The sequence below is a fragment of the Oncorhynchus mykiss genome, chromosome 23 (genome assembly GCF_013265735.2).
Source record: "Oncorhynchus mykiss isolate Arlee chromosome 23, USDA_OmykA_1.1, whole genome shotgun sequence".
Classification (NCBI taxonomy): Eukaryota; Metazoa; Chordata; class Actinopteri; order Salmoniformes; family Salmonidae; genus Oncorhynchus; species Oncorhynchus mykiss.
Window position 1 is genome coordinate 32,918,606 of NC_048587.1, and position 27,595 is coordinate 32,946,200.

Here is a 27,595-nt window from a genome sequence, read left to right on the forward strand (position 1 = left end):
ATATGTAGTGTGTGTGTTGGAGTATCAGTGTAGTTTGTGGGTAGAGTCCAGTGAGTGTGCATAAAGCTGATGCAAGAGAGTCAGTGCAATTGAAAAGAGGGTCAGGGTGGCTGTTTTATTAACTATTCAGCAGTCTTATGGCTTGGAAGCTGTTCAGGACCCTAGTGGCCCCAGACTTGGAACTCTGGTACCACTTGCCATGAGGTAGCAGAGAGAACAGTCTAGGACTTGGGTGGCTGGAGTTCAGGTGGGCCTTCATGCTTCAGCAAACAAAGGAAAAGGAGGGGTGCTCGACAAAAATCACGAGAATGGCTTACCAAGAAAAAATTCCAAAAGGACTAGTTTGAGGTAATCCATTGTATAGGATTCGAACAGGTGAGTGTCCTCACTTAGCGCCTATTTATAGCCTAGTGGCTAATAGAGAAACAACAACATAACAAAATTATAACAATGATATGTTTCAAGGTAAATGGCAAATTAATGGACAAAATATAAAGATAAATAGTGTGTCTTGTTAATCAATAGGACATGTCAAAATATACAACGTGATATTTTGGTGTCCATGAATCCGGAGACACAGAGAGCCCAAAAATCAAGGCAACAACATTATAGAAACAAGGACAGTGAAAAATCATTGTTTAGCCCCTTTGGATCCACAGGGTCTAAGGAGTACTGCCAGAATGCCTCTGTTTTAGTTTATGTACGACATCACTTCCTCTTGGTGAAATGTGGATGTGTTCTCTGGCTACAAAGCGCATGGAGGAATGTGAACCATGTTTTGCTTTGATGCAGTGGTGCGTAATAGCATAGTCTGTGTTTTTATTTAAAATAGAAGTCTTGGCCTCCCGAGTGGCAGTGCGGTCTAAGGCACTGCATCACAGTGCTTGAGGCATCACTACAGACCTGGGTTCGATCCCAGGCTGTGTCACAACCGACTGTGACCGGGAGTCCCATAGGGCGGCGCACAATTGGCTCAGGGTCGTCTGGTTAGGGGAGGGTTTGGCCGGGGATGCTTTACTTGGCTCATTGCTCCCTAGCATGTCCTTGTGGCGGGCCCGGCACTTGCAGACTGACGGCGGTCATCAGTTGAACTGCGTTTCCCATGACACATTGGTGCAGCTGGGGGCAGGTTTTAAGAGCACGGTTTGGTGGGTCATGTTTTGAAGAATGCATGACTCGACCTTCACCTCTTCCAAGCCTGTTTGGGAGTTGCAGCAATGAGACAAGATCGTAATTGGATCGCAATTGGATATCATGAAAATGGGGAGAAAAATTTAGTCAAATATAAAAATGCAATGCGAAATGTCAATGCTTGTTTAGTTTGACCAATATAAGCAGCCCTGCAGATGCAAGGGATTAAAGTGAGCAATAACAAATTCATCTCTGCCTTTTTTTGTTGAGTGCTCCAACTCCTTTTTACCTCGAATTCGTCCTTTTGGAAGTTTTTCTTGGCAAGCCATTCTCATGATTTTTGTCATTGTTGTTGAGCACCCCTCCTTTCCTTTGTTTTTCTTGGTAATCCATTCTCTTGGGTGGCTGGAGTCTTTGACAATTTTACGGCCTTCCTCGAGTGGTATAAAGGTCCTGGATGGCAGGGAGCTCAGCCCCAGTGATGTACTGGGCTGTATGCATTTCCCTCTGTAGCACGTTATGGTCGGATGCCAAGCAGGTGCATAACCAAGTGGTGATGCATCCAATCAAGAAGCTCTCAATGGTGCAGCTGTATAGCATTTTGAGCCTCCTGAGGGTGAAGAGGTGTTGTCGTGCCTTCTTCACGACTGTTGGTGTGTCTGCACCATGATAGGTCCTTAGTGAGCAGCATACCACCCTGCAACCCACTGCTGGCTTGCTTCTGAAGCGAAGCAGGGTTAGTCCTGTCAGTCCCTGGATGGGAGACCAGATGCTGTTAGATGCTGTCCACAATTAGCTTCTTTGTCTTGAGAGGTTATTGGCCTGGCACCACACTGCCAGGTCTCTGACCTCCTCCCTATAGGCTGTCTGTGATCAGGCGTATCATCTGCAAACGTAATGATGGTGTTGAAGTCGTGGTGGGTGAACTGTTAGTACTGGTATGGACTAAGCACGCATCTCTGAGGGGCCCCGTGTTGAGCGTCAGCACAGCGAATGTGTTGTTGCCTAACCTTGCGGCCTTTCAGGAAGTCCAGGATCCAGTTGCAGCGGGAGGTGTTTTGTCCCAGGGTCCTTAGCTTAGTGATGAGCTTGGAGGGCACTATGGTGTTGAACACTGAGTTGTAGTCAATGAACAGCATTCACATGTAAGTTTTCCTTTTGTCCAAGTGGGAAAGGGCAGTGTGGAGTGCAATTGAGATTACGTCATCTGTGGATCAGTTGGGTCGGTATGCTAATTGGAGTGGGTCCAGGGAGTCTGCGATGATTGTGTTGATGTGATGCATGACCAGCATTTCAAAGCATTTCATGGCTACAGATGTGAGTGCTACGGAGCGATAGTAATTTAGACAGGTTACCTTGGCGTTATTGGGCACAGGGACAATGGTGGTCTGCTTGTAACATGCAGGTATTACAGACTGGGTCTGGGAGAGGTTGAAAATATCAGTGAAGACCCTTGACAGCTGGTTAGCACATGTTCTGAGTACAGGTCCAGGTAATCAGTCTGGTCCTGCGGCCTTGTCAATGTTAACCTTTTTAAAAGGTCTTACTCACATCGGCTATGGAGAGCATGATCGCACAGTCATCTGGAACAGTTGGACCTGTCATTCATGGCTCAGTGTTGCTAACATTGAAGTGAGCATAGAAGGCATTTAGCTCGTCTGGTAGGCTTGTGTCACTGGGCAGCTCGCGGCTGAGTTTCCCTTTGTAATCTGTGATAGTTTGCAAGCCGTGCCACATCCGACAAGCTTCAGAGATGGTGTAGCACGATTCGATCTTAGTCCTGTATTAACGCTTTGCCTGTTTGATGGTTTGTCGGAGAGCGTAGCAGGATTTTTTATTAGCGTCCAGATTGGTGTGGCGCACCTTGAAACAAAAGCTCTAGTCTTTAGCTCACTGCGGATGTTGTCTATAATCCATGGCTTCTAGTTGGGATATGTGCGTACGGTATTTGTGGGGATGACATCATCGATGCACTTTTTAATTAAGTCGGGGGACTGATATGTTAAAACTCCTCAATGCCATTGGATGAATCCCAGAACATATTCAAGTCTGTGCTAGAAACAGTCCTGTAGCTTAGCATCTGCTTCATCGGACCACTTCTGTATTGAGCGCATCAGTGGTACTTCCTGTTTGAGTTTTTGCTTGTAAGCAGGAATCAGGAGGATACAGTTATGGTCAGATTTACAAAACGGAGGGCGAGGGAGAGCTTTATATGCGTCTCTGTGTATGGAGTAAATGCAGAAATGAGGTAAAACAGATTTCAGTTTCCCTGGATTAAAATCACCAGCCACTAGGAGCGCTGCCTCTGGGTGAACATTTACTTGTTTGTTTATGGCCCTACACAGCTTGTTGAGTGAGGTTTTAGTGCCAGCATCGGTTTGTGGTCCCTACAGGTCGTTTTCCTCTCTCCCATTTTCAGAGAGGATAAACTGCAGCCCGATGGCACACGCACACATAAAACAGAGAGAGTGAGAAATAGAGAACGAGAGAGAGAGAGAGAGAGAGAACGAGAGAACGAGAGAGAGAGAGAGAGAGAGAGAGAGAGAGAGAGAGAGAGAGAGAGACACACCACTCACATACATACAGACCCACACACACCGGCCCTGATGGAGGTTGTGAATGATATCTGGCCTGAGGTGCGGTGAGGATGATTAGGATTCACACCAAACTCAGCTTGCCCTCAATAGCAAATCACATCCCTAGTGCTCTGGGGCCACAGAAGAGGGGATCAGCTTACATATCAGCTCCTAGCAACTGCCAGCTGTACTGTACTGAAGAGTATGGCTGCATCTCAAATGGCACCCTTTTACCTATAAAGTGCACAACTTTTGATCATAGCGCTCTGGTCAAAAGTAATGTACTATGTAGAGAATAGTGTACATTTGCGATGCAGAGTATCTGTCTGCTTCTGGGACTGATACTACAGCTGGTGGGACTGCAGGATGAGCAGAGATAATCCGTTGACTGAGGGGAACTCAACAGCGGTAGGTTACCTTATTATAAAATACACCACTGCTACACTGTTAAAAATGACTGTTGTCATTTAGCTACAGCCCAAAATATGTGCACTGTTCTGACAAGAGTGACTTTACAATTAATTGTACAATCATTCATTAAATAATTTGTTGGCATCAAGCCTGGCCTGATAAATCCAAGTACATCATGTGTCTAATAAGCACACAATGGAAGGATAACAGCTCTATTTAGACACACACCAGCACCTAAGCCACATCCAAAAGAAGTACATTTGACAGATGCCTTTCTCCAACATTGTCTAATGTCTCATGTAGTGAGAGAATGAAGACCTCTGGAAAACATTTTAATGAAACTCTCTCTCTTTATATTGCTTGTGTTCTTTTGGCCCCTGGAGGCCTTTGGCGCAGCTCCACCATCTGGTGCTGGGGGCCCAGTGAGGCAGAAAAGAGGCCCAGATGACAGAGACCATATCCCAGCCCAGACTCCTGCATCAGCCCCTTCTCTACGTCCCTGCACCCCTCTTTCTCTACGTCCCTGCACCAATCTTTCTCTCTACGTCCCTGCACCCCTCTTTCTCTCTATGTCCCTGCACCCCTCTTTCTCTACGTCCCTGCACCCCTCTTTCTCTACGTCCATGCACCCCTCTTTCTCTCTATGTCCCTGCACCCCTCTTTCTCTCTACGTCCCTGCACCCCTCTTTCTCTACATCCCTGCACCCCTCTTTCTCTCTACGTCCCTGCACCCCTCTTCCTCTACCTCCCTGCACCCCTCTTTTTCTCTACCTCCCTGTATGCCTCCCTATCTACCTCCCTGTATGCCTCTCTCTCTCCTGCATCCCTCTCTACCTCTGTACATCCCCCTCTCTCTATCTTTTTACCAGGGGAGAAGTTAAAGAGCAGTTAGATAGAGGGAGAGAGGGAGGGAGGGACAGACAGCGTGAGACAGAGGGCTGTTTAATATGCAGCACCAGAGAGAGGGATGCAAGGAGAGAGATAGGGAGGGGGAGAGAGAGAGCGGTGCAGGGAGGCAGAGGGAGAGAGATGGAGGTAGAGATGAAGAGTGTGAGGTAGTGAGGAAGAGAATGTGCAGGGACGAAAAGAGACAAATGCAGGGAGGTAGAGAATGTGATTAGCAAGGAGAGAAAGAGAGAGAGAGGGGTAGAGAGAGAGAGAAAGAGAGAAAGAGAGAAAGAGTGAGGGAGGGGGGCAGAGATATGCTCCTGGGAAAGAGTGACAGAGAAAGGGCTGCTGCCTGACTGGATGGCTGCATAGATGAGCCTCATTTCCCAACGCCATCTGTTACCAGTCCCTGCGCGACCACGCAGTCGTGGGTGAACAGGGAGTACAGGAGGGGACTAAGCACGCACCCCTGAGGGGCCCCTTCACTGGAACTTTCTGTTTGAGCTTTTGCTTGTAAGCAAGAATCAGGAGGATAGAGTTATGGTCAGATTTGCCAAATGGTGGGCGAGGGAGAGCTTTGTATGCGTTTCTGTGTGTGGAGTAAAGGTGACCTAGAGGTTTTTTTTTGCCTTTAGTTGCACACGTGACATGCCGGTAGAAAGGTAAGACGGATTTCAGTTTTCCTGCATTAAAATCACTGGCCACTATGAGTGCCGCCTCTAGATTAGCATTTTTTGTTTGCTTATGGCCCTATACAGCTCATTGAATGCGGTCTTAGTGCCAGTATCGGTTTGTGGTGGTAAATTGACGACGACAAAATATATAGATGAAATCGCTCTTTGTAAATAGTATGATCCACAGCTTATCATGAGGTATTCTAACTCAGGCGAGCAGAACCTCAAAACTTCCTCAATATTAGAGATTGCACACCAGCTGTTGTTAACAAAGATACACACCCTCCCTTGTGCTAAAACAACAACAAATATTCCAAGTATCTAACAAATCACAACAATACACAAATGTAAAAGAAAAATTATGGAATTAAGAAATATATAAATATTAGATTGAGCAGTGTCGGAGTGGCAATGACTAGAATACAGTAGAATAGAATACAGTACATAAGATGAGTAAAGCAGTTTGTAAACATTATTAAAGTTGCTAGTGATTCCATGTCTATGTATATACAGTGCCTTGCGAAAGTATTCGGCCCCCTTGAACTTTGTGACCTTTTGCCACATTTCAGGCTTCAAACATAAAGATATAAAACTGTATTTTTTTGTGAAGAATCAACAACAAGTGGGACACAATCATGAAGTGGAACGACATTTATTGGATATTTCAAACTTTTTTAACAAATCAAAAACTGAAAATTGGAAGTGCAAAATTATTCAGCCCCTTTACTTTCAGTGCAGCAAACTCTCTCCAGAAGTTCAGTGAGGATCTCTGAATGATCCAATGTTGACCTAAATGACTAATGATGATAAATACAATCCACCTGTGTGTAATCAAGTCTCCGTATAAATGCACCTGCACTGTGATAGTCTCAGAGGTCCGTTAAAAGCGCAGAGAGCATCATGAAGAACAAGGAACACACTAGGCAGGTCCGAGATACTGTTGTGAAGAAGTTTAAAGCCGGATTTGGATACAAAAAGATTTCCCAAGCTTTAAACATCCCAAGGAGCACTGTGCAAGCGATAATATTGAAATGGAAGGAGTATCAGACCACTGCAAATCTACCAAGACCTGGCCGTCCCTCTAAACTTTCAGCTCATACAAGGAGAAGACTGATCAGAGATGCAGCCAAGAGGCCCATGATCACTCTGGATGAACTGCAGAGATCTACAGCTGAGGTGGGAGACTCTGTCCATAGGACAACAATCAGTCGTATATTGCACAAATCTGGCCTTCATGGAAGAGTGGCAAGAAGAAAGCCATTTCTTAAAGATATCCATAAAAAGTGTTGTTTAAAGTTTGCCACAAGCCACCTGGGAGACACACCAAACATGTGGAAGAAGGTGCTCTGGTCAGATGAAACCAAAATGGAACTTTTTGGCAACAATGCAAAACGTTATGTTTGGCGTAAAAGCAACACAGCTCATCACTCTGAACACACCATCCCCACTGTCGAACATGGTGGTGGCAGCATCATGGTTTGGGCCTGCTTTTCTTCAGCAGGGACAGGGAAGATGGTTAAAATTGATGGGAAGATGGATGGAGCAAAATACAGGACCATTCTGGAAGAAAACCTGATGGAGTCTGCAAAAGACCTGAGACTGGGACGGAGATTTGTCTTCCAACAAGACAATGTTCCAAAACATAAAGCAAAATCTACAATGGAATGGTTCAAAAATAAACATATCCAGGTGTTAGAATGGCCAAGTCAAAGTCCAGACCTGAATCCAATCGAGAATCTGTGGAAAGAACTGAAAACTGCTGTTCACAAATGCTCTCCATCCAACCTCACTGAGCTCGAGCTGTTTTGCAAGGAGGAATGGGAAAAAATTTCAGTCTCTCGATGTGCAAAACTGATAGAGACATACCCCAAGCGACTTACAGCTGTAATCGCAGCAAAAGGTGGCGCTACAAAGTATTAACTTAAGGGGGCTGAATAATTTTGCACGCCCAATTTTTCAGTTTTTGATTTGTTAAAAAAGTTTGAAATATCCAATAAATGTCGTTCCACTTCATGATTGTGTCCCACTTGTTGTTGATTCTTCACAAAAAAAATACAGTTGTATATCTTTATGTTTGAAGCCTGAAATGTGGCAAAAGGTCGCAAAGTTCAAGGGGGCCGAATACTTTCGCAAGGCACTGTAGGGCAGCAGCCTCTAAGGTGCAGGGTTGAGTAACCAGACGGTAACCGGCTAGTGATAGATATTTAACAGTCTGAAATGTATGTGGACACCTGCTCATCGAACATTTCATTCCAAAATCATGGGCATTAATATGGAGTTGGTCCCCCCTTTGATGCTATAACAGCCTCCACTCTTCTGGGAAGTCTTTCCACTAGATGTTGGAACATTTCTGCGGGGACTTGCTTCCATTCAGCCACAAGAACATTAGTGAGGTCGGGCACTGATCTTTTCCGATTAGGCCTGGCTTGCAGTCGGCATTCCAATTCATCCCAAAGGTGTTCAATGTGGTTGAGGTCAGGGCTCTGTACAGGCCATTCAAGTTCTTCCACACTGATCTCGACAAACCATTTCTGTATGGACCTCGCTTTGTGCATGCTGAAACAGGAAAGGGCCTTCCACAAACTGTTGCCACAAAGTTGGAAGCACAGAATCGTCTAGAATGTCATTGTATGCTGTGGCGTTAAGATTTCCCTTCACTGGAACTAAGGGGCCTAGCCTGAACAATGAAAAACAGCCCCAGAACATTATTCTTCCACCACCAAACTTTACAGTTGCCACTATTCATTCGGGCAGGTAGCATTCTCCTGGCATCCGCCAAAACCAGATTTGTCCGTCGGACTGCCAGATGGTGAAGAGTGATTCAGAGAACGAGTTTCCACTGCTCCAGAGCCCTTGGCGGCGAGCTTTACACCACTCCAGCCGACACTTGGCATTGCGCATAGTGATCCTAGGCTTGTGTGCGGCTGCATTTCACTGTTCGTCTACACCTGTTGTTTACGAAGCATGTGACGAATAAAATAAAATGTTTTAGCTGAAAGCTCCACTTATGTCGAACTTCCCACTGCCACACAGGCAGAACACAGCAGAGACACTGTGCATAACTAATGAGTCTACATGTGGTCATGTACTCTCCTTCTCTCTCTACCTCTCTCTATTTGTTCTTCTCTCCTGTCTCTCTTCACCCATTTCTCTCCCTCTTCTCTCTCTCTCTGTTATGGAGAGTGAATGAGGACCCAAAAGCGAACTAACTTAAACAGAGCTTCTTTAATAACCAAACTTAGGTAGGCTCAGATAGACCGGCAGATTCCGACAGGACAGGACAAGGTTACAGCAAACATGACGATAGTCTGGCTCAGGCATGAAACACAAACAAACAAGAATCCGACAAGGACAGGAGCAGAAACAGAGAGAGATATAGGGACCTAATCAGAGGGAAACAGGGAACAGGTGGGGAACGGGTAGTTAGAGGAGACAAGGGACAGCTGGGGGAAAGCGGGGGAGAAAAGGTAACATAACAACGACCAGCAGAGGGAGACAGGGTGAAGGGAAAGGACAGAGACAAGACACAACATGACAGTACCCCCCCACTCACCGAGCGCCTCCTGGCGCACTCGAGGAGGAAACCTGGCGGCAACGGAGGAAATCCTCGATCAGCGCACGGTCCAGCACGTCCCGAGAGGGAACCCAACTCCTCTCCTCAGGACCGTACCCCTCCCAATCGACAAGGTACTGGTGACCACGGCCCCGTGGACGCATGTCCAAAATCCTGCGGACCCTGTAGATGGGTGCGCCCTCGACAAGGATGGGGGGGGGGGGGGGGAAGACGAGCGGGGGCGCGAAGAACGGGCTTAATACAGGAGACATGGAAGACCGGGTGGACGCGACGAAGGTATCGCGGAAGAAGAAGTCGAACTGCGACAGGATTAATGACCCGAGAAATACGGAACGGACCAATGAACCGCGGGGTCAACTTGCGAGAAGCCGTCTTAAGGGGAAGGTTCTGAGTGGAGAGCCAAACTCTCTGACCGCGACAATATCTAGGACTCTTAGTTCTACGCTTATTAGCAGCCCTCACAGTCTGCGTCCTATAACGGCAAAGTGCAGACCTGACCCTCTTCCAGGTGCGCTCGCAACGTTGGACAAAAGCCTGAGCGGAGGGGACGCTGGACTCGGCGAACTGAGATGAGAACAGCGGAGGCTGGTACCCGAGGCTACTCTGAAAAGGAGATAGCCCGGTCGCAGACGAAGGAAGCGAGTTGTGGGCGTATTCTGCCCAGGGGAGCTGTTCTGACCAAGACGCAGGGTTGCGAAAAGAAAGACTGCGTAAGATGCGACCAATAGTCTGATTGGCCCGTTCTGCTTGACCGTTAGACTGGGGGTGAAAGCCGGAAGAGAGACTGACGGAAGCCCCAATCAAACGGCAAAACTCCCTCCAAAATTGAGACGTGAATTGCGGACCTCTGTCCGAAACGACGTCTGACGGAAGGCCATGAATTCTGAAAACATTCTCGATGATGATCTGTGCCGTCTCTTTAGCAGAAGGAAGCTTAGCAAGGGGAATGAAATGGGCCGCCTTAGAGAACCTATCGACAACCGTAAGAATAACAGTCTTCCCCGCTGACGAAGGCAGTCCGGTGACAAAATCTAAGGCGATGTGAGACCACGGTCGAGAGGGAATAGGAAGCGGCCTGAGACGGCCGGCAGGAGGAGAGTTACCGGACTTAGTCTGCGCGCAGACCGAACAAGCAGCCACGAAACGACGCGTGTCATGCTCCCGGGTGGGCCACCAAAAACGCTGGCGAATGGAAGCAAGCGTACCCCGAACGCCAGGGTGGCCGGCTAACTTGGCAGAGTGAGCCCACTGAAGAACGGCCAGACGAGTAGGAACGGGAACGAAAAGAAGGTTCCTAGGACAAGCGCGCGGCGACGGAGTGTGAGTGAGCGCTTGTTTTACCTGCCTCTCAATTCCCCAGACAGTCAACCCGACAACACGCCCCTCAGGGAGAATCCCCTCGGGGTCAGTGGAGGCTACTGAAGAACTGAAGAGACGAGACAAAGCATCAGGCTTGGTGTTCTTAGAGCCCGGACGATAAGAAATCACGAACTCGAAACGAGCGAAAAACAGCGCCCAACGCGCCTGACGCGCATTAAGTCGTTTGGCAGAACGGATGTACTCAAGGTTCCTATGGTCAGTCCAAACGACAAAAGGAACGGTCGCCCCCTCCAACCACTGTCGCCATTCGCCTAGGGCTAACCGGATGGCGAGCAGTTCGCGGTTACCCACATCATAGTTACGTTCCGACGGCGACAGGCGATGAGAAAAATACGCGCATGGGTGGACCTTGTCGTCAGAGAGGGAGCGCTGAGAAAGAATGGCTCCCACGCCCACCTCTGACGCGTCAACCTCGACAACGAACTGTCTAGAGACGTCAGGTGTAACAAGGATAGGAGCGGATGTAAAACGATTCTTGAGGAGATCAAAAGCTCCCTGGGCGGAAACGGACCACTTAAAGCACGTCTTGACAGAAGTAAGGGCTGTGAGAGGAGCGGCCACCTGACCGAAATTACGGATGAAACGACGATAGAAGTTCGCGAAGCCGAGAAAGCGCTGCAGCTCGACGCGTGACTTAGGGACGGGCCAATCAATGACAGCTTGGACTTTAGCGGGATCCATCTTAATGCCTTCAGCGGAAATAACAGAACCGAGAAATGTGACGGAGGAGGCATGAAAAGTGCACTTCTCAGCCTTCACAAAAAGACAATTCTCTAAAAGGCGCTGGAGGACACGTCGAACGTGCTGAACATGAATCTGGAGTGACGGTGAAAAAATCAGGATATCGTCAAGGTAAACGAAAACAAAGATGTTCAGCATGTCTCTCAGGACATCATTGACTAATGCCTGAAAGACAGCTGGAGCGTTAGCGAGGCCGAAAGGAAGAACCCGGTATTCAAAGTGCCCTAACGGAGTGTTAAACGCCGTCTTCCACTCGTCCCCCTCCCTGATGCGCACGAGATGGTAAGCGTTACGAAGGTCCAACTTAGTGAAAAACCTGGCTCCCTGCAGGATCTCGAAGGCTGAAGACATAAGAGGAAGCGGATAACGATTCTTAACTGTTATGTCATTCAGCCCTCGATAATCTATGCAGGGGCGCAGAGACCCGTCCTTCTTCTTGACAAAAAAAAACCCCGCTCCGGCGGGAGAGGAGGAGGGGACTATGGTACCGGCGTCAAGAGCTACAGACAAATAATCCTCGAGAGCCTTACGTTCGGGAGCCGACAGAGAGTATAGTCTACCCCGGGGGGGAGTGGTTCCCGGAAGGAGATCAATACTACAATCATACGACCGGTGTGGAGGAAGAGAGGTGGCCCTGGACCGACTGAACACCGTGCGCAGATCGTGATATTCCTCCGGCACCCCTGTCAAATCACCAGGCTCCTCCTGTGAAGAAGAGACAGAGGAAACAGGAGGGATAGCAGACATTAAACATTTCACATGACAAGAGACGTTCCAGGAGAGGATAGAATTACTAGACCAATTAATGGAAGGATTATGACAAACTAGCCAGGGATGGCCCAAAACAACAGGTGTAAAAGGTGAACGAAAAATCAAAAAAGAAATGGTTTCGCTATGATTACCAGAAACAGTGAGGGTTAAAGGTAGCGTCTCACGCTGAATCCTGGGGAGAGGACTACCATCCAGGACGAACAAGGCCGTGGACTCCCTTAACTGTCTGAGAGGAATGTCATGTTCCCGAGCCCAGGTCTCGTCCATAAAACAGCCCTCCGCCCCAGAGTCTATTAAGGCACTGCAGGAAGCTGACGAACCGGTCCAGCGTAGATGGACCGACAAGGTAGTGCAGGATCTTGAAGGAGAGACAGGAGTAGTAGCGCTCACCAGTAGCCCTCCGCTTACTGATGAGCTCTGGCTTTTACTGGACATGAAGTGACAAAATGACCAGCAGAACCGCAATAGAGACAGAGGCGGTTGGTGATTCTCCGTTCCCTCTCCTTAGTCGAGATGCGGATACCTCCACCCCTCCCAATCGACAATTGTCGAGGGCGGATACCTCCCAGCTGCATAGGCTCAGCTCCCGAGCCGGCAGAGGAAGATGGTAGTGATGCGGAGAGGGGAGCAACGGAGAACGCGAGCTCCTTTCCACGAGCTCGGTGACGCAGATCAACCCGTCGCTCAATGCGAATAGCGAGTTCAATCAGGGAATCCACGCTGGAAGGAACCTCCCGGGAGAGAATCTCATCCTTTACCTCTGCGCGGAGACCCTCCAGAAAACGAGCGAGCAAAGCCGGCTCGTTCCAGCCACTGGAGGCAGCAAGAGTGCGAAACTCAATAGAGTAGTCTGTTATGGATCGATTACCTTGACATAGGGAAGACAGGGCCCTGGAAGCCTCCTCCCCAAAAACAGATCGATCAAAAACCCGTATCATCTCCTCCTTAAAGTCCTGATACTGGTTAGTACACTCAGCCCTTGCCTCCCAGATTGCCGTGCCCCACTCACGAGCCCGTCCAATAAGGAGAGATATGACGTAGGCGACACGAGCAGTGCTCCTGGAGTAAGTGTTGGGCTGGAGAGAAAACACAATATCACACTGGGTGAGGAACGAGCGGCATTCAGTGGGCTCCCCAGAGTAACACGGCGGGTTATTGATTCTGGGCTCCGGAGATTCGAAAGCCCTGGAAGTGGCCGGTGGATCGAGGCGGAGATGGTGAACCTGTTCTGTGAGGTTGGAGACTTGGGTGGCCAGGGTCTCAACGGCATGTCGAGCAGCAGACACTTCCTGCTCGTGTCTGCCTAGCATCGCTCCCTGGATTCCGACGGCTGAGTGGAGAGGATCCGAAGTCGCTGGGTCCATTCTTGGTCGGATTCTTCTGTTATGGAGAGTGAATGAGGACCCAAAAGCGAACTAACTTAAACAGAGCTTCTTTAATAACCAAACTTAGGTAGGCTCAGATAGACCGGCAGATTCCGACAGGACAGGACAAGGTTACAGCAAACATGACGATAGTCTGGCTCAGGCATGAAACACAAACAAACAAGAATCCGACAAGGACAGGAGCAGAAACAGAGAGAGATATAGGGACCTAATCAGAGGGAAACAGGGAACAGGTGGGGAACGGGTAGTTAGAGGAGACAAGGGACAGCTGGGGGAAAGCGGGGGAGAAAAGGTAACATAACAACGACCAGCAGAAGGAGACAGGGTGAAGGGAAAGGACAGAGACAAGACACAACATGACACTCTCTCTTTGTCTTTCTTTGCTTTCTCTCTCTCCATCGTACAGCAGCTCACAGTCTTCACCCACCCACTCAGTGTCAACCCGACGCTGTGATTTAAACAGTGGGCATAACCCAACACTTTAGCAGTACACAGCTGAGATAAATGAAGCTGCCAACCTGTTTGTAGGTCACCCAGTAAGACTAAAGTCTGTGTTGTACTGCCTTGTGGAAAAGCATGTACATACAGAGGTATTACAGTGTTTGATGTAACATTGTGGCTATATAGGAGCATGTTGTTAATGGAATTAGTCTGAGGAAGTAATTTATTGTGTAAAGTGGATGTAAAGATATTTTAAACGGTTGCATGGTCTCTTGTGTTTTCTATTAGTTTGAATTGAGATCCAGGTTTCATATTCATAAAGCATCTTGAGGGGTGATCTAGGATCAGGTCCCCCTGTCCATATAATCATATCACTTATGATCTAAAGGCAAAACTGGTCCTAGATCGGAACTCTTTCTCTGAGACGCTGAATGAACACAGGCCCTGATTTACAGACTTTGTTTAATCTTGGTTGGACAGCATTTATTGAAGATTAGCCCACATAGGGGAAGCCATGGTGACCTACTGGGAATTCTGGGAAGGAAATTCAGTGCTCAGAAAATGTGTCAATGACTGTGCCTCCAAGACACTGTTTCTTCTCTCCACACACAGACACACACACACACACACACATTTCTTTTCTCCACACATCTCAGAGGACCAGACAGTAGGGGAGGACACTTTACTTGGAGAGTTGTCTGGATGGCCTACATTCAGAGTTTGTTAAGGCGTGAAAGTGTGTCAAATCCTTGGGTTTGAGACCAAAAATACAACCTTGTGGTTGAGTGCAGTCCCTAGGTACAATGGTATTATTTTAAAGCCTGACAGCCAAGGATAGGTGTAGGACGATGCAGGTTGATCATGCTGTTGGAAATATACTATCCGCTTGCAACCTTTAGATAACTTGAATAGATTCCATTAGGTCAACATTTAGTTGAGGCACAATGTAAAACTTTTAATTAAGTCAATTGTAGTAACTCTCTTTAGATGGGAAAATACATTTCATATTTCACTAAATAACAATGAGAGAGAGAGAGAGACCTTGGCCTAAACATCAGCACCACATGTAACTTCCACAAAGCTGTGAACGATCTGAGAGACAAGGCAGGAAGGGCCTATGCCATCAAAACGGAACACCAACTAATGCAGAGCAGAATTAGGCCGATACCTGCTAATTACCAAAATCCAGAAAAGAGCTGTTAAATTCTACAACCACCTAAAAGGAAGCGATTCCCAAACCTTCCATAACAAAGACATAACATACAGAGAAATGAACCTAGAGAAGAATCCCCTAAGCAAGCTGGTCCTGGGGCTCTGTTCACAACACAAGCAGACCCCACAGAGCCCCGGGACAGCAACACAATTAGACCCAACCAAATCATGAGAAAACAAAAAGATAATTACTTGACACATTGGAAAGAATTAACAAAAAAACTGAGCAAACTAAAATGCTATTTGGCCCTAATCAGAGAGTACACAGTGGCAGAATACCTGACAACTGTGACTGACCCAAATTTAAGGAAAGCTTTGACTATGTACAGACTCAGTGTAACAGTATAACTTTAGACCGTCCCTTCGCCCATAACGGGGCGCGAACCAGGGACCCTCTGCACACATCAACAACTGACACCCACAAAGCATCGTTACCCATCGCTCCACAAAAGCCTCGGCCCTTGCAGAGCAAGGGGAACCACTACTTCAAGGTCTCAGAGCAAGTGACGTCACCATTTGAAACGCTATTTAGCGCGCACCACCGCTAACTAGCTAGCCGTTTCACATCCGTTACATGAGCATAGCCTTGCTATTGAGAAAAGCCTCCGTAGGCAGACCTGGCTCTCAAGGGAAGACAGGCTATGTGCACACTGCCCACAAAATGAGGTTGAAACTGAGCTAAACTTCCTAACCTCCTGCCATATTAGAGACACATATTTCCCTCAGATTACACAGATCCACAAAGAATTTGAAAACAAACCCAATTTTGATAAACTCCCATATGCTGCTGCCATCACAGCAGCAAGATTTGTGACCTGTTTCCACAAGAAAAGTGAAGAACAAACACATAGAACCCATATTTTTGTTTATTTATTTCCCCTTTTGTACTTTAACTATTTGCACATAATATGACATTTGAAATGTCTTTATTATTTTGGAACGTTTTTGAGTGTAATGTTTACTGTAAAAAAAATAATTGTTTATTTCACTTTGGTTTATTATCTATTTGTAACCTTTATTTAACTAGGCAAGTCAGTTAAGAACAAATTCTTATTTACAATGACGGCCTAGGAACAGTGGGTTAACTGCCTTGTTCAGGGGCAGAATGACAGATTTTCACCCTGTCAGCTCGGGGATTCCATCTAGCAAACTTTCGGTTACTGGCCCAACACTCTAACCACTAGGCTACCTGCTACCCCATTTCACTTGCTTTGGCAATGTAAACATGTGTTTCCCATGCCAATAAAGCCCTTAAATTGACATTGAATTGAATTGAGAGCGAGAGAGAGACATTGATCCCCCGGTACTATAATCACTTTATTTAGATTCTCCTTCTCTCTCTCTCAGGGTATTTCAATACAACTTACCACAGAAAGGTCACACTAAAACAAAGGAGATGTGTTCTGTTCCAAAGACTGGCTACGTCCCAAATTGTACCCTTTTCCCTATATAGTGCATTACTTTTGGCCAGAGCTCCAAGTCATTGACAAGGATGATAATCCAAAGCAACGCATCGCTCAGACCAGACAAGTGGCATATTTTCCAATTTACACAATAAACTGAATGAAAACTAAGAGGGACAGACAGGGCGTCAAGTCAAATGACTGCAGTCAGACATTACAGCGTTACCAATCAGCATTTACACGTCTCACCTCGCTTCTGCTCTTATGTCTGTCTGTTGTGCAGCCGCCACAGACCCAGGGTGCATCAAGTCTAGCACGGCTAGCATGGCTTCTTCCCCTCATCTCTTCTCCTTATGGCTTTCTCTCTACTCCATATGGCTTCCTTTCCTCATCTCCTCTCCCTCTGCATTTATCCATAAACAAAGGAATGGTGAAAGCAATATAGTGTAAGCCTACTGGGAAGGAAAGGAGACAAGAGAAGGAGATTAAGGACAGGAGGCAACTTTAGACTATAGAGTGGTACCTCTCCCAAGTGTGTCAAACTGTGGGTGACTGTGCAGTTGCTCAATATATTATTGACTGAGGCTTCAGAAAATTGCTGCAGTGACACTGTGGATGTAGGTATTTCTTCGTACCACAACCCTGCCCCCATTCTGTCCTTTCTCTGCTATTCCTGAGGATTGCCATGCATATTGAATCAAGCCTGCCGCTGGGAGGGAATGTTCGTGTGTGTCTTTTACAAAAGTATCAACACTTGACAGATAGGGAAAGAGAGCACTCGTGTGGCAACTTCTGTTACTACAACCTGCGCGTGTTGTTATGAACGCTACCCGCTCTACGTTAGTGTTTCTCAATCCATTCCTAGCCTGGCTAGGGTTTGCACATGTATGTGCTAGCCAAGCACTATAATTCAAGTGCCTTTGTAACTGGGCCCACACTAGTCTTTGTAAGGTGGATGTTATAACGATAATTATTATGCGCTGCAATCGGTAGTAGGGGCATCTGCTTAGACAATAAACATTGTCTGTATCCCAAATGTAATGCAATGCAAACCTCGGAGGTCCTGAGGGGATATGTGTCACTAACTGCACTGATTATGTGCATATTTGATTAGTGTTTACTGCTATGCTAATGATGAAAGTAAATTCAATGCCTCCAAAGAGAAGTCTATCGGGTCATTCAGAGTCTCATAATGTGGTCTACCTACACTCAATGTGTGCGGTGCCAGAAGACGTCCAGGGTGCCCTCTCATGTTTAATTAACTGCAAATCATATTCTTCACCTTTTTGTTGAAATTACGAAAATGTAAGTGGTTGGGTGCTGGTTAGAAAATTGTATCCTGTTTTCATAACCTGATTATCAGCGAGTCACCAACTTACTTTATGTACTGGTTGATGTATATCGTGTTTGCCAACGTTAGGTGGCGAAGGTCTGGGCGCTCCTGTTTTAACTACCCAGTTATACGAAAAGCTAGCATCGTTAACCTAGCCTGATATAACAAGATCATGTTGTTTCACGTCACGTGTCAAATTGATAAAAAGTGCAGAGGGATTCAATATAAATGTACAGGTTGAATCTCGTTGACGCATTAGTTTCTGCATCAGTTTGGCTCTGAACACAATAGGGTGTCGCCCAAGGTCAAACAGAGGTTTTTCGTTTTTCATAACAATGGAGTTTGTCAACAGTGACGGAGGTCTAGGAGGAGCTGGCAAGCTTCCCCCAGGAACGAATAGCAGTGCAATATGGTTTAGCTCGAGGTGGTGGGCCAACATCAAAGCGGAGATGTCTGCCAGGCCAGCCACACAGAAATCCTATCTGCGAGAGTTGAGTGCCATCAGCGTAAGTTATGAGGCTGAGGTAATGATAGAAGGACCAGGTGAGTTTGTGTACAGAAAACCAAGGGGGACCTAGTAACCTTAGAGACAGCAGTAGTAAGGTGCCAGGTATGATGCCAACAAAAAGAGTGCATAGCCGGAGACGATTCAGCGTGAGTTGCAGCAGTAGTCTGCATCGTAGCACCATTGGTTTGGCTCTGAGCTCACACAAAGGTTCTTTAGTCTGGACACAATGGAACCCATTAGACAGGGCACTTCATTGAAGTCTTATCATTGTGAGAAAATGCATTAGAAATATTCAGGTCATACGCTCTTAATTAATGTCTACAAATAGAAAAACACAGGACCGGCGTATGAGACTATCATCACAGGCAAAACACAACTCACCTCAGTAATTCACATTTAATGTATTTGGTAACATTGGTATTCACACTGTTTTAATGGGAACACCATCCAACATTATTGAAAGGAGAATATAGCCAGTCAACAATAGACGTCTGGTCAGGAGGCCTTTGATGCAAGATTCGCTAAAATTAAGGGGATGTATTGATTGGTTCTCAAATGTTTTTCTTGTGGGATTTGATAAACCAACAGTTGTGTAATGCAAGGGGCGGTGCGTGGCTGTTTGCGCGAGAAGACAGAAGCAACCATTAAAAGCACAGCCACCGTCATTACTGACGCATCGTGCTAACTGCATCAAAACAGCCTTTCCAGACTGAAGTCAGGAGGACTTAAGACTTTGGTATGAGGTATGCGCCAGACTACCAATATCCCCAAAACAACTTTGAACATAACAATATTCAAGCACACTGCAAATGTAAGTGTACAGATAAACATGTCAAATATACATGTCTTTCAATCCAGGACATGTAGAGGAAATGACAAACATGACAGACTTTTTTTCCAAAGTTTTTTTTATTCGATGACAATATACAAGAACATCTTGAGCACGAGGAACATCCCTGATTCTCCAGGCTCACTGTAGGAAAACACAGAGGAAGAGAAGTTAGTTCACCTGCAAACAGAAATACACCATCTCCACTTACAACAACTCTACTCTACTGGGGGGGGGGGGGGGGGGGGGCACCTCAACTAGAGGAAGGGGGGTAATTGGGCTGATGGTCCGAAGGGTAATAGTAGAGATGGAGCTCAACCTACATGTTGTTTTTTTTAAATAGTAAATGAAGTTAACTGACATTTTCCAGCTCAGTGAGGAATTTATTTAGTATATAGTATATATCAAATGACAGTTGAAGTCAAACTCAAAGTTTTTCACAATTCCTGACATTTAATCAGAGTAAAAATTCCCTGTCTTGGGTCAGTTAGGATCACCACTTTATTTTAAGAATGTGAAATGTCAGAATAAATAGTAGAGTAATTTATTTTCACTTATTTCTTTCATCCCATCCCCAATGGGTCAGAAGTTTACATACACTCAATTAGTATTCGGTAGCATTGCCTTTAAATTGTTTAACTTGGGTCAAATGTGTCGGGTAGCCTTCCACAAGCTTCCCAGAATAATTTGGGTGAATTTTGGCCCATTCCTCCTGACAGAGCTGGTGTAACTGAGTCAGGTTTGTAGGCCTCCTTGCTCGCACACGCTTTTTCAGTTTTGCCCACAATTTTTCAATAGGATTGATGTCAGGGCTTTGTGATGGCCACTCCAATACCTTGACTTTGTCGTCCTTAAGCCATTTTGCCACAACTTTGGAAGTATGCTTGGGGTCATTGTCCATTTGGAAGACCCATTTGCAACCAAGCTTTAACTTCCTGTCTGATGTCTTGAGATGTTGCTTCAATATATCCACATCATTTTCCTGCCTCATGATGCCATCGATTTTGTGAAGTGCACCAGTCCCTCCTGCAGCAAAGCACCCCCACAAAATGATGCTGCCACCCCCATGCTTCACGGTGTTCTTCGGCTTGCAAGCCTCCCCTTTTCCTCCAAACATAGCGATGGTCATTATGGCCAAACAGTTCTATTTTTGTTTCATCTGACCAGAGGACATTTCTCAAAAAAGTACGATGTTTGTCCCCATGTGCAGTTGCAAACCGTAGTCTGGCTTTTTTATGCCGGTTTTGGTGCAGTGGCTTCTTCCATGCTGAGCAGCCTTTCAGGTTATGTCGATATAGGACTCGTTTTACTGTGGATATAGATACTTTGTACCTCCAGCATCTTCACAAGAGACAGAACGCATCTCTTTCGTCAGCGGCATGACAGCTGCGTGGTCCCATGGTGTTTATACTTGCGTACTATTGTTTGTACAGATGAACGTGGTACCTTCAGGCGTTTGGAAATTGCTCCCAAGGATGAACTAGACTTGTGGAGGTCTACAATATTTTTTCTGAGGTCTTGGCTGATTTCTTTTGATTTTCACATGATGTCAAGCAAAGAGGCACTGAGTTTGAAGGTAGGCCTTGAAATACATCCACAGGTACACCTCCAATTGACTCAGATTATGTCAATTAGACTATCAGAAGCTTGTAAAGCCATGACATAATTTCTGGAATTTCCCAAGCTGTTTAAAGGCACAGTCAACTTAGTGTTTGTAAACTTCTGACCCACTGGAATTGTGATACAGTGAATTATAAGTGAAATAATCTGTCTGTAAACAATTGTTGGAAAAATAACTTGTGTCATGCACAAATAGATGTCCTAACCGACTTCCCAAAACTATAGTTTGTTAACAAGAAATGTGTGGAGTGGTTGAAAAACAAGTTTTAATGACCCCAACCTAAGTGTATATAAACTTCCGACTTCAACTGTATATTGTATTAAATTAAACTAGGAAAAGTCGTATGGGTAGGCATGTGGTTCAGTTGTCTCGCAGAGACACTGGGCTATAAATTATTATCCTAGACATGCTTTAATAAACAACCACCAAAGGTCACCACTCATAACGCATGTTAGCATAACTGTACTGTGCGTTTGATCAATACATAGTCATAATAAAATAGTTTAATAGGAGAATAAGAATGGTAATCGTTTAGAAGCAATGAAATAGTTTTTTTGTTGATATGAAATTAGTTGATATTATAATATTTGTCAGAGAATAAGTACCACCAGCCAGGGTAGGTTTAGAAGTTTGGGGGACAAGGGGGATGGAAGATGGGATGAAGTAGTAAGGACGCGTGCTTGTAGATAAGGTTGTTGGAAGACTACAGGTGAGATCTCTACAGGTGAGGTACCAAGAGAAGATTCAATGTGCAATCCAACACAATATAGCACACCATGCCCTGTTTTCTTTATACCTGTAACAGACACCTCATTTCTGTCAAATAAAATCCATGGGAGGCAAAATAAAAGACAAAAGGATGAAGAAAGTAATGTTAAACTCTTAAAATAATTCACACTCCTATACTAGATCTCTGAATGGCATAAGATTTGAGCCATAGATTCATTTAATTCAGTTGGGGCCCATTTCCACCCAGGAAAATAATACAAAGTCAAAACTGAATGCTGAGCACCAGATGCGGACATGTCAATAAATGCACGCAAATGCAGCTTCTAGATACGTCCCTCAATACATTCCTGCAGGATTCCTGGGGATGCACATGTGTGTTTTAGCCCAGCACTGAGACTTGATTAGTTGAATTATGCGTGTTAGTGCTGGGCTAAAACAAAAATGTGTACTGCATTGGGGTCCTTTAAGGAATTAATTGAGAAACTGCTCTAGTTCCTTGTCTTTCAGAGATCCACTAGGCAACCTACTGTCGAGTAGGGACCACACTATACGGTTCAACCTGGAATCTAAACCACTATTAGTGCTCAGTTCACACTCGCCAACATTAGTGTCACGAGTTAGAATGAGCAGCTAAGTATCAACTGGTAGGTACCTGAACTGAAACCCAATGTGGATGTTAGATAAATCCACATGTAAAAAGGCACCGTAGCTTTTTTGGTTATATAATGGGAAGATTGGGATGAAGTCTAACAGGAGTTAGCTAGGAACATCACTCCTAAGTAGTAGTATCTGCACACAGCAGTTAGTCTACTGATGAAAACAACATTTACCTTCTACAGTCCCGAAGAACAGTAGATAAGAGAAGATGACAATGTATATTAAAACAGTAAAAATGTATAAATAAAGACAGCACTAACAGACTTGGGAAGAAGGAAAGATATGCATGTAATTAATGATTAACTAATACGAAATAAGTTCAACTTGGGGTGCATTCCAATAGTCTCAAGAAGTTCCCTATTCCCCCCATCTGCAATGATGTGAATTTCACTTGGGTGAAAGCAGCCATCCAGTATTATGCATTTACCAACTCTGCTGATTTACAGTGCAGATGGAGAATAAATGGAGCTACTGTAAAAATGTGACTATTGAAATGCACCCACCCTTGAACAAGAGGAATGTACCATAGGGAGAATGGCCACATTACCTTTTTGCCAGCAGCGCCCACACTGGCTTTCTTGGTGCCTCGTACTTTCTTCATTCTGTTCTTGCGTTCCTTGCGCTGTTTTCTGGAGGACTTCTTCTTCTCATAGAGACCGTGCTGTGAGAACCGAGAAAACCAAACATTTTAACCAAACAGCACTGCTTCCATTGTGTGTGGGTTATCTTTCCATTAGTCAGTATCAATGTGGGTGACTGGCAGACAATACTTGATAATGATGGTACTCATAGAAACTATGTACAGACGTGGTGTCATACAAATAGAGAATATTGCCTAAAAGCTATATCCATTCAATTGGTGCATTCCACAAGCAAAGCCCCACTTGTTTCCATTTTTCCAGCATCTACTTACCCTGGCCAGTCTGTGCTTGGGCTCGTTTTTCTTAGCGTAGTCGAGAGAGTCGTAGACCATGGCGAAGCCCGTCGTCTTGCCGCCACCAAACTGGGTCCTGAAGCCGAAGACGAACACCACGTCAGGGGTGGTCTTGTACATTTTGGCCAGCTTCTCCCGGATCTCAGTCTTGGGGACTGTGGCTTTGCCCGGATGGAGGACATCGACAACCTGGAAGCGGAGACAATGGACAAAAGTTTAAGACCATGCAGCACTAGAAAACTAGCACACTGGTGATCTTGATGCTCCCTAACTTTTAACAGATAATTTAATCAATAGACCATCAGGGCAGATCATGACAGTCTTGCGATCTACTGATAGAGGTCAGCTGAACACTCAGTATGAAGAGATGTTTTGTTTTGGTGGTATACAGTGGTAGGAAAAACATTTAAGCTTACCATTTGCTTCCTCTGAAGCAGCCGGTTTGTCATGAACTTCCGGGTTCTGACTGTCACTGTGTCGTTCTGAAAGTAGACGGGGAACAGAGTTTAGGAACCCTACACACATCTAGATACTATACACACATAGCAAGACAAGTAGTATACATCAACACAACTATTTAAACAAGACGTTGGCTTTGTCAGGTCGCAAGTTAGTTAGCAGGCCATAAAGAAAAGTTACTTATTGCATTACAATTACACATCCGATCACAAATCAACTGTTACTCTTAACAGTGAAATGCTTAATTACGGGCCCTTCACAACAATGCAGAGAAAGATGGGGGGAAAAAATTGAAACGTAATAAAAAGGTAAAACAATTAGTAACAATAACGTGGCCATATACACACGATACCAGCACCGAGTTGATGTGCAAGGGTACGATGCAGTTGAGGTAGATATGTACATATAACTAGGAATTAAGTGACTAGGCAACAGGATAAACAGCGCATGTGACGAGTCAAAAAGGTTAGTGCAGAAAGGGTCAATGCAGATAGTTAAATAGTTTACCTAACAGTTACCCGGACAAACTATTTAGCAGTCTTATGGTTTAAGGTTAGAAGCTGTTCAGGGTCCTGTTAGTTCCAGACTTGGTGCATCGGCACCGCTTGCCATGCGATAACAGTCTTTACTTGAGTGGCTGGAGTGACCATTTTTAGGGCCTTGCTCTGACACAGCCTGGTATAGAGGTCCTGGATGAGTTTGGCGGCAGTGATGTACTGGGCTGTACGCACTACACTCTGTAGCGGCTTGTAGTAGGATGCCAAGCAGTTGCCATACCAAGCACTGATGCAGCCAGTCAAGATGCTCTCAATAGTGCAGCTGTATAACTTTGAGGATCTGAGGGCCCATGTCAATTCCTTTCAGCCACCTGAGCGGGAAGAGGCTTTGTCATGCCCTATTTTCAACTGTCTTGGTATGTGGTCCGTGATAGATACTTAATGATGTGGACACAGAGGAACTTAAAGCTCTCGACTCGTTACACTACAGCCCAGTCGATATGAATGGGGGTGTGCATGGCCCTCCATTTCCTGTAGTCTACGATCAGCTCGTGTCTAGCTGTTGAGGGAGCTGATATTGACTATCCCTACAGGCTGTCTCATCATTGATCAGGCCTACCACCGTCATGTCATCAAACGTATCATGCCATGCAACAAGAGGTAGCTAGCGAACTACATTACTTGGATTTAGCTACCTACACAAGTAACATTTAGTAGCTAGCTAGATACACGAGTGACAATATATACTTTCGAGGAGAAAGTCCTAAACCAAAACCATACCGAAAGGTTACTGCATCAATAACTAACATCCTGGCTATCTACTGTAGCCAACCAAGCAAGTTAACTAGCTAAGTTAGCTTCCATCTACTCAAATCATGTAAACGAACCACTTCAAACACCGGAGCACTTCTGGACGGATCGACGACAAAAATCATGCATTTGTGGTAACTTAGCGTTAGTTATCGTGTCGGAACTAGCTAGGTAGTTTCCAGAATCCTAATACGACATTACAAGTGACATACTGTGCCAGGGAGGCTCACTAGGCACAGCAGTCGAGGACACCTTGCTAGCACATACCTTAGCATGTAGCTAGCCATATTGCCTGTGCTGGTCAAATAATAGTATTATACAAGACTGGACAAAACCACAACGTAGCCGCCAACACATAGTGGTGGAAAATAAGAAGCCATGTGTTACAAAATTATTACTGAATGGCTTGTACAACTGAACAGGTCCAACAGCCGAGCGCTCTAGGCCACCGAAATCCATCGGTTCATAAAAGACTAAAAACTACTTTTACCATTTAAATGTTCTAATATTCCTACAGGGATGGCTTATAAATGTATTTGGACTTCGTGATTTTAACAACGATGAGAGGATGGTGAAGATAAACAAAGAATTTAATTCTAGATTTTATGCCACAAGACTCACCATCTTGACATCAGCCTCTCAGGGACGAGGAAAAGGAGGAAGGACCCGATGCCGGCCAACCAAACGCCTGAATGGAAGCCGTGCGACCTGAATACTTGCCTGAATTAAAAGTACATTCAAATTATTTGAGAGACCACATAGGGAAATAGAACGTGTCGTTTTTGTATTTTTTTATGTATTATTTTTGTTCAAGTGTATATGACTTTAGAGCAAACGTCACACAATCAAATAAATGCCCATGCAATTTTGGCACATGAATGTATGCAATACAGTATGAATAACATGTTTGTTCATTACAAATATATTAATTGATGGCATTTTATTCATCTAGCAGCAACACAATCATGCCCTTATGCCCTTTTTCCAAAAGTAGCGCACCACAGTACTATATAGTATATATGTATGTATAATTTTGTTTATTATTGAACGAAGTAAGTATTTTTATTCACATGGCTCATGGAAATGGACGGTAGTAGACAAAACATAGAGCGCAATTTTTGAATTTGTATTTGTTAGGGATCCCAAAAGCTGTTGCTAAAGCAGCAGCTATACTTCCTGGGGTCCAAACACATTAAGGCACTTACATTACATATGAAACAGTACATCATATAACATTATTACACCACTACATATCTACATTTACGCTTGTGCGCTTGTGTGCGTCGGTACATTTGTGTGTGTCTCTTCACAGTCCCCGCTGTTCCATAATGTGTAATTCCTACCGGTACCGCTAGATGTCAGTAAAGTAATGCCAAAGATGTATTTAACCTTTACTAGGCAAGTCAGTTAAGAACACATTTCTATTTACAATGACGGCCTATCCCGGCCAATCCCTCCCCTAACACGTACGACGCTGGGCCAATTGTGCGCCACCCTATGGGACTCCCGATCACGAGCGGTTGTGATACAGCCCGGGATCAAATCAAATCGTATTAGTCACATGCATTGAATACAACAGGTGTATTATAGTGAAATGCTTACTTACGAGCCCCTAACCAACAATGCAGTTAAAAATAATAACACGAATAAGAATAATAATTCAAAAGTAACAAGTAATTAAAGAGCAGCAGTAAAATAACAATAGTGAGACTATATACAGGGGGGTACTGGTACAGTGTCAATGTGCGGGGACACTGGTTAGTTGAGGTAGTTGAGGTAATATGTACATGTAGGTAGTGTTATTAAAGTGACTATACATAGATGATAACAACAGAGACTAGCAGGAGCATAAAGGAGGAGGGAGGGGGGGCAGTGCATATAGTCTGGGTAGCCATTTGGTTAGATGTTCAGGAGTCTTATGGCTTGGGGGTAGAAACTGTTTAGAAGCCTCTTGGACCTGGACTTGGCGCTCCGGTACCGCTTGCCATACGTTAGCAGAGAGAACAGTCTATGACTAGGGTGGCTGGAGTCTTTGACAATTTTAGGGCCTTCATCTGACACCGCCTGGTATAGAGGTCCTGGATGGCAGGAAGCTTGGCCCCAGTGATGTACTGGGTCGTACACACTGGTCTGTAGTAATTCCTCTAGCACTGTGATGCAGTGCCTTAATCCGCTGCGCCACTTGAGTGATACTTTTAAGGAGATGGAAAGCTCCATTTGAATCATATTAACACCCACTGTGGCTCACACGTCACAAACGAGATCTTCTCCTCTGCATAGGATGAAGCTGTGTTTAGCTGTGAGGTACCATTCTCAATCCCACCAGTCTGTGTGCTGGTGGTCTGTACAATACTGTCTCCCAAGTTGGCCGCCTCTTGTCGGTCCCTCGGCCTAGTAAAACGGACATGTAGTTTGGACCTGCGGGTGACGTCAAGAGCTCCAACCCTCTGGTGTGGCAGTCGGCAGCACTGGGAGAAGGTGAAGACAAAATTCTTCTGAACGTTCTCGTTCATAAAGGCATAGACGATAGGGTTGTTGAAGGAGTTGGAGAAGCTGATGGCCTGGGCGACGGCCATGATCATTTTCACTGTGATGTCGTTGAACCGCTCATCCAGGTAATCTGAGGATGGG

The 27,595-nt window shown here is 45.4% G+C and overlaps 1 protein-coding gene across 4 annotated transcripts; it reads right to left on the minus strand.

Annotated features, from left to right (window-relative positions):
* Positions 1 to 19,315: 19,315 nt before the first annotated feature.
* LOC110502606 (40S ribosomal protein S24) lies at positions 19,316 to 25,683 on the minus strand. Of its 4 annotated transcripts, XM_021580778.2 has the most exons (7): positions 25,586 to 25,683; positions 23,615 to 23,680; positions 23,178 to 23,387; positions 22,812 to 22,925; positions 22,438 to 22,440; positions 21,675 to 21,694; positions 19,316 to 19,401 (listed from the first exon to the last, which is right to left on the minus strand). In XM_021580778.2, the coding sequence occupies exons 1-6, from the start codon at positions 25,586 to 25,588 to the stop codon at positions 21,689 to 21,691; spliced, it is 402 nt and encodes a 133-aa protein (XP_021436453.1). In that variant the 5' UTR covers positions 25,589 to 25,683; the 3' UTR covers positions 19,316 to 19,401; positions 21,675 to 21,688. The 4 variants fall into 4 exon arrangements, with proteins under 4 accessions (XP_021436453.1, XP_021436455.1, XP_021436454.1 ...); XM_021580780.2 differs by lacking the exon at positions 22,438 to 22,440; XM_021580779.2 differs by lacking the exon at positions 21,675 to 21,694.
* Positions 25,684 to 27,595: the final 1,912 nt, after the last annotated feature.

What these genes read in the sequence shown, in the direction of transcription:
- LOC110502606 (XM_021580778.2), bottom strand. An exon ending in TGCTTCAGAGGAAGCAAATG is followed by an intron (nt 23,388 to 23,614) that starts GTAAGCTTAAAT and finishes CTCCGCTTCCAG; the next exon opens with GTTGTCGATGTCCTCCATCC. An exon ending in CCAAGCACAGACTGGCCAGG is followed by an intron (nt 22,926 to 23,177) that starts GTAAGTAGATGC and finishes CGGTTCTCACAG; the next exon opens with CACGGTCTCTATGAGAAGAA.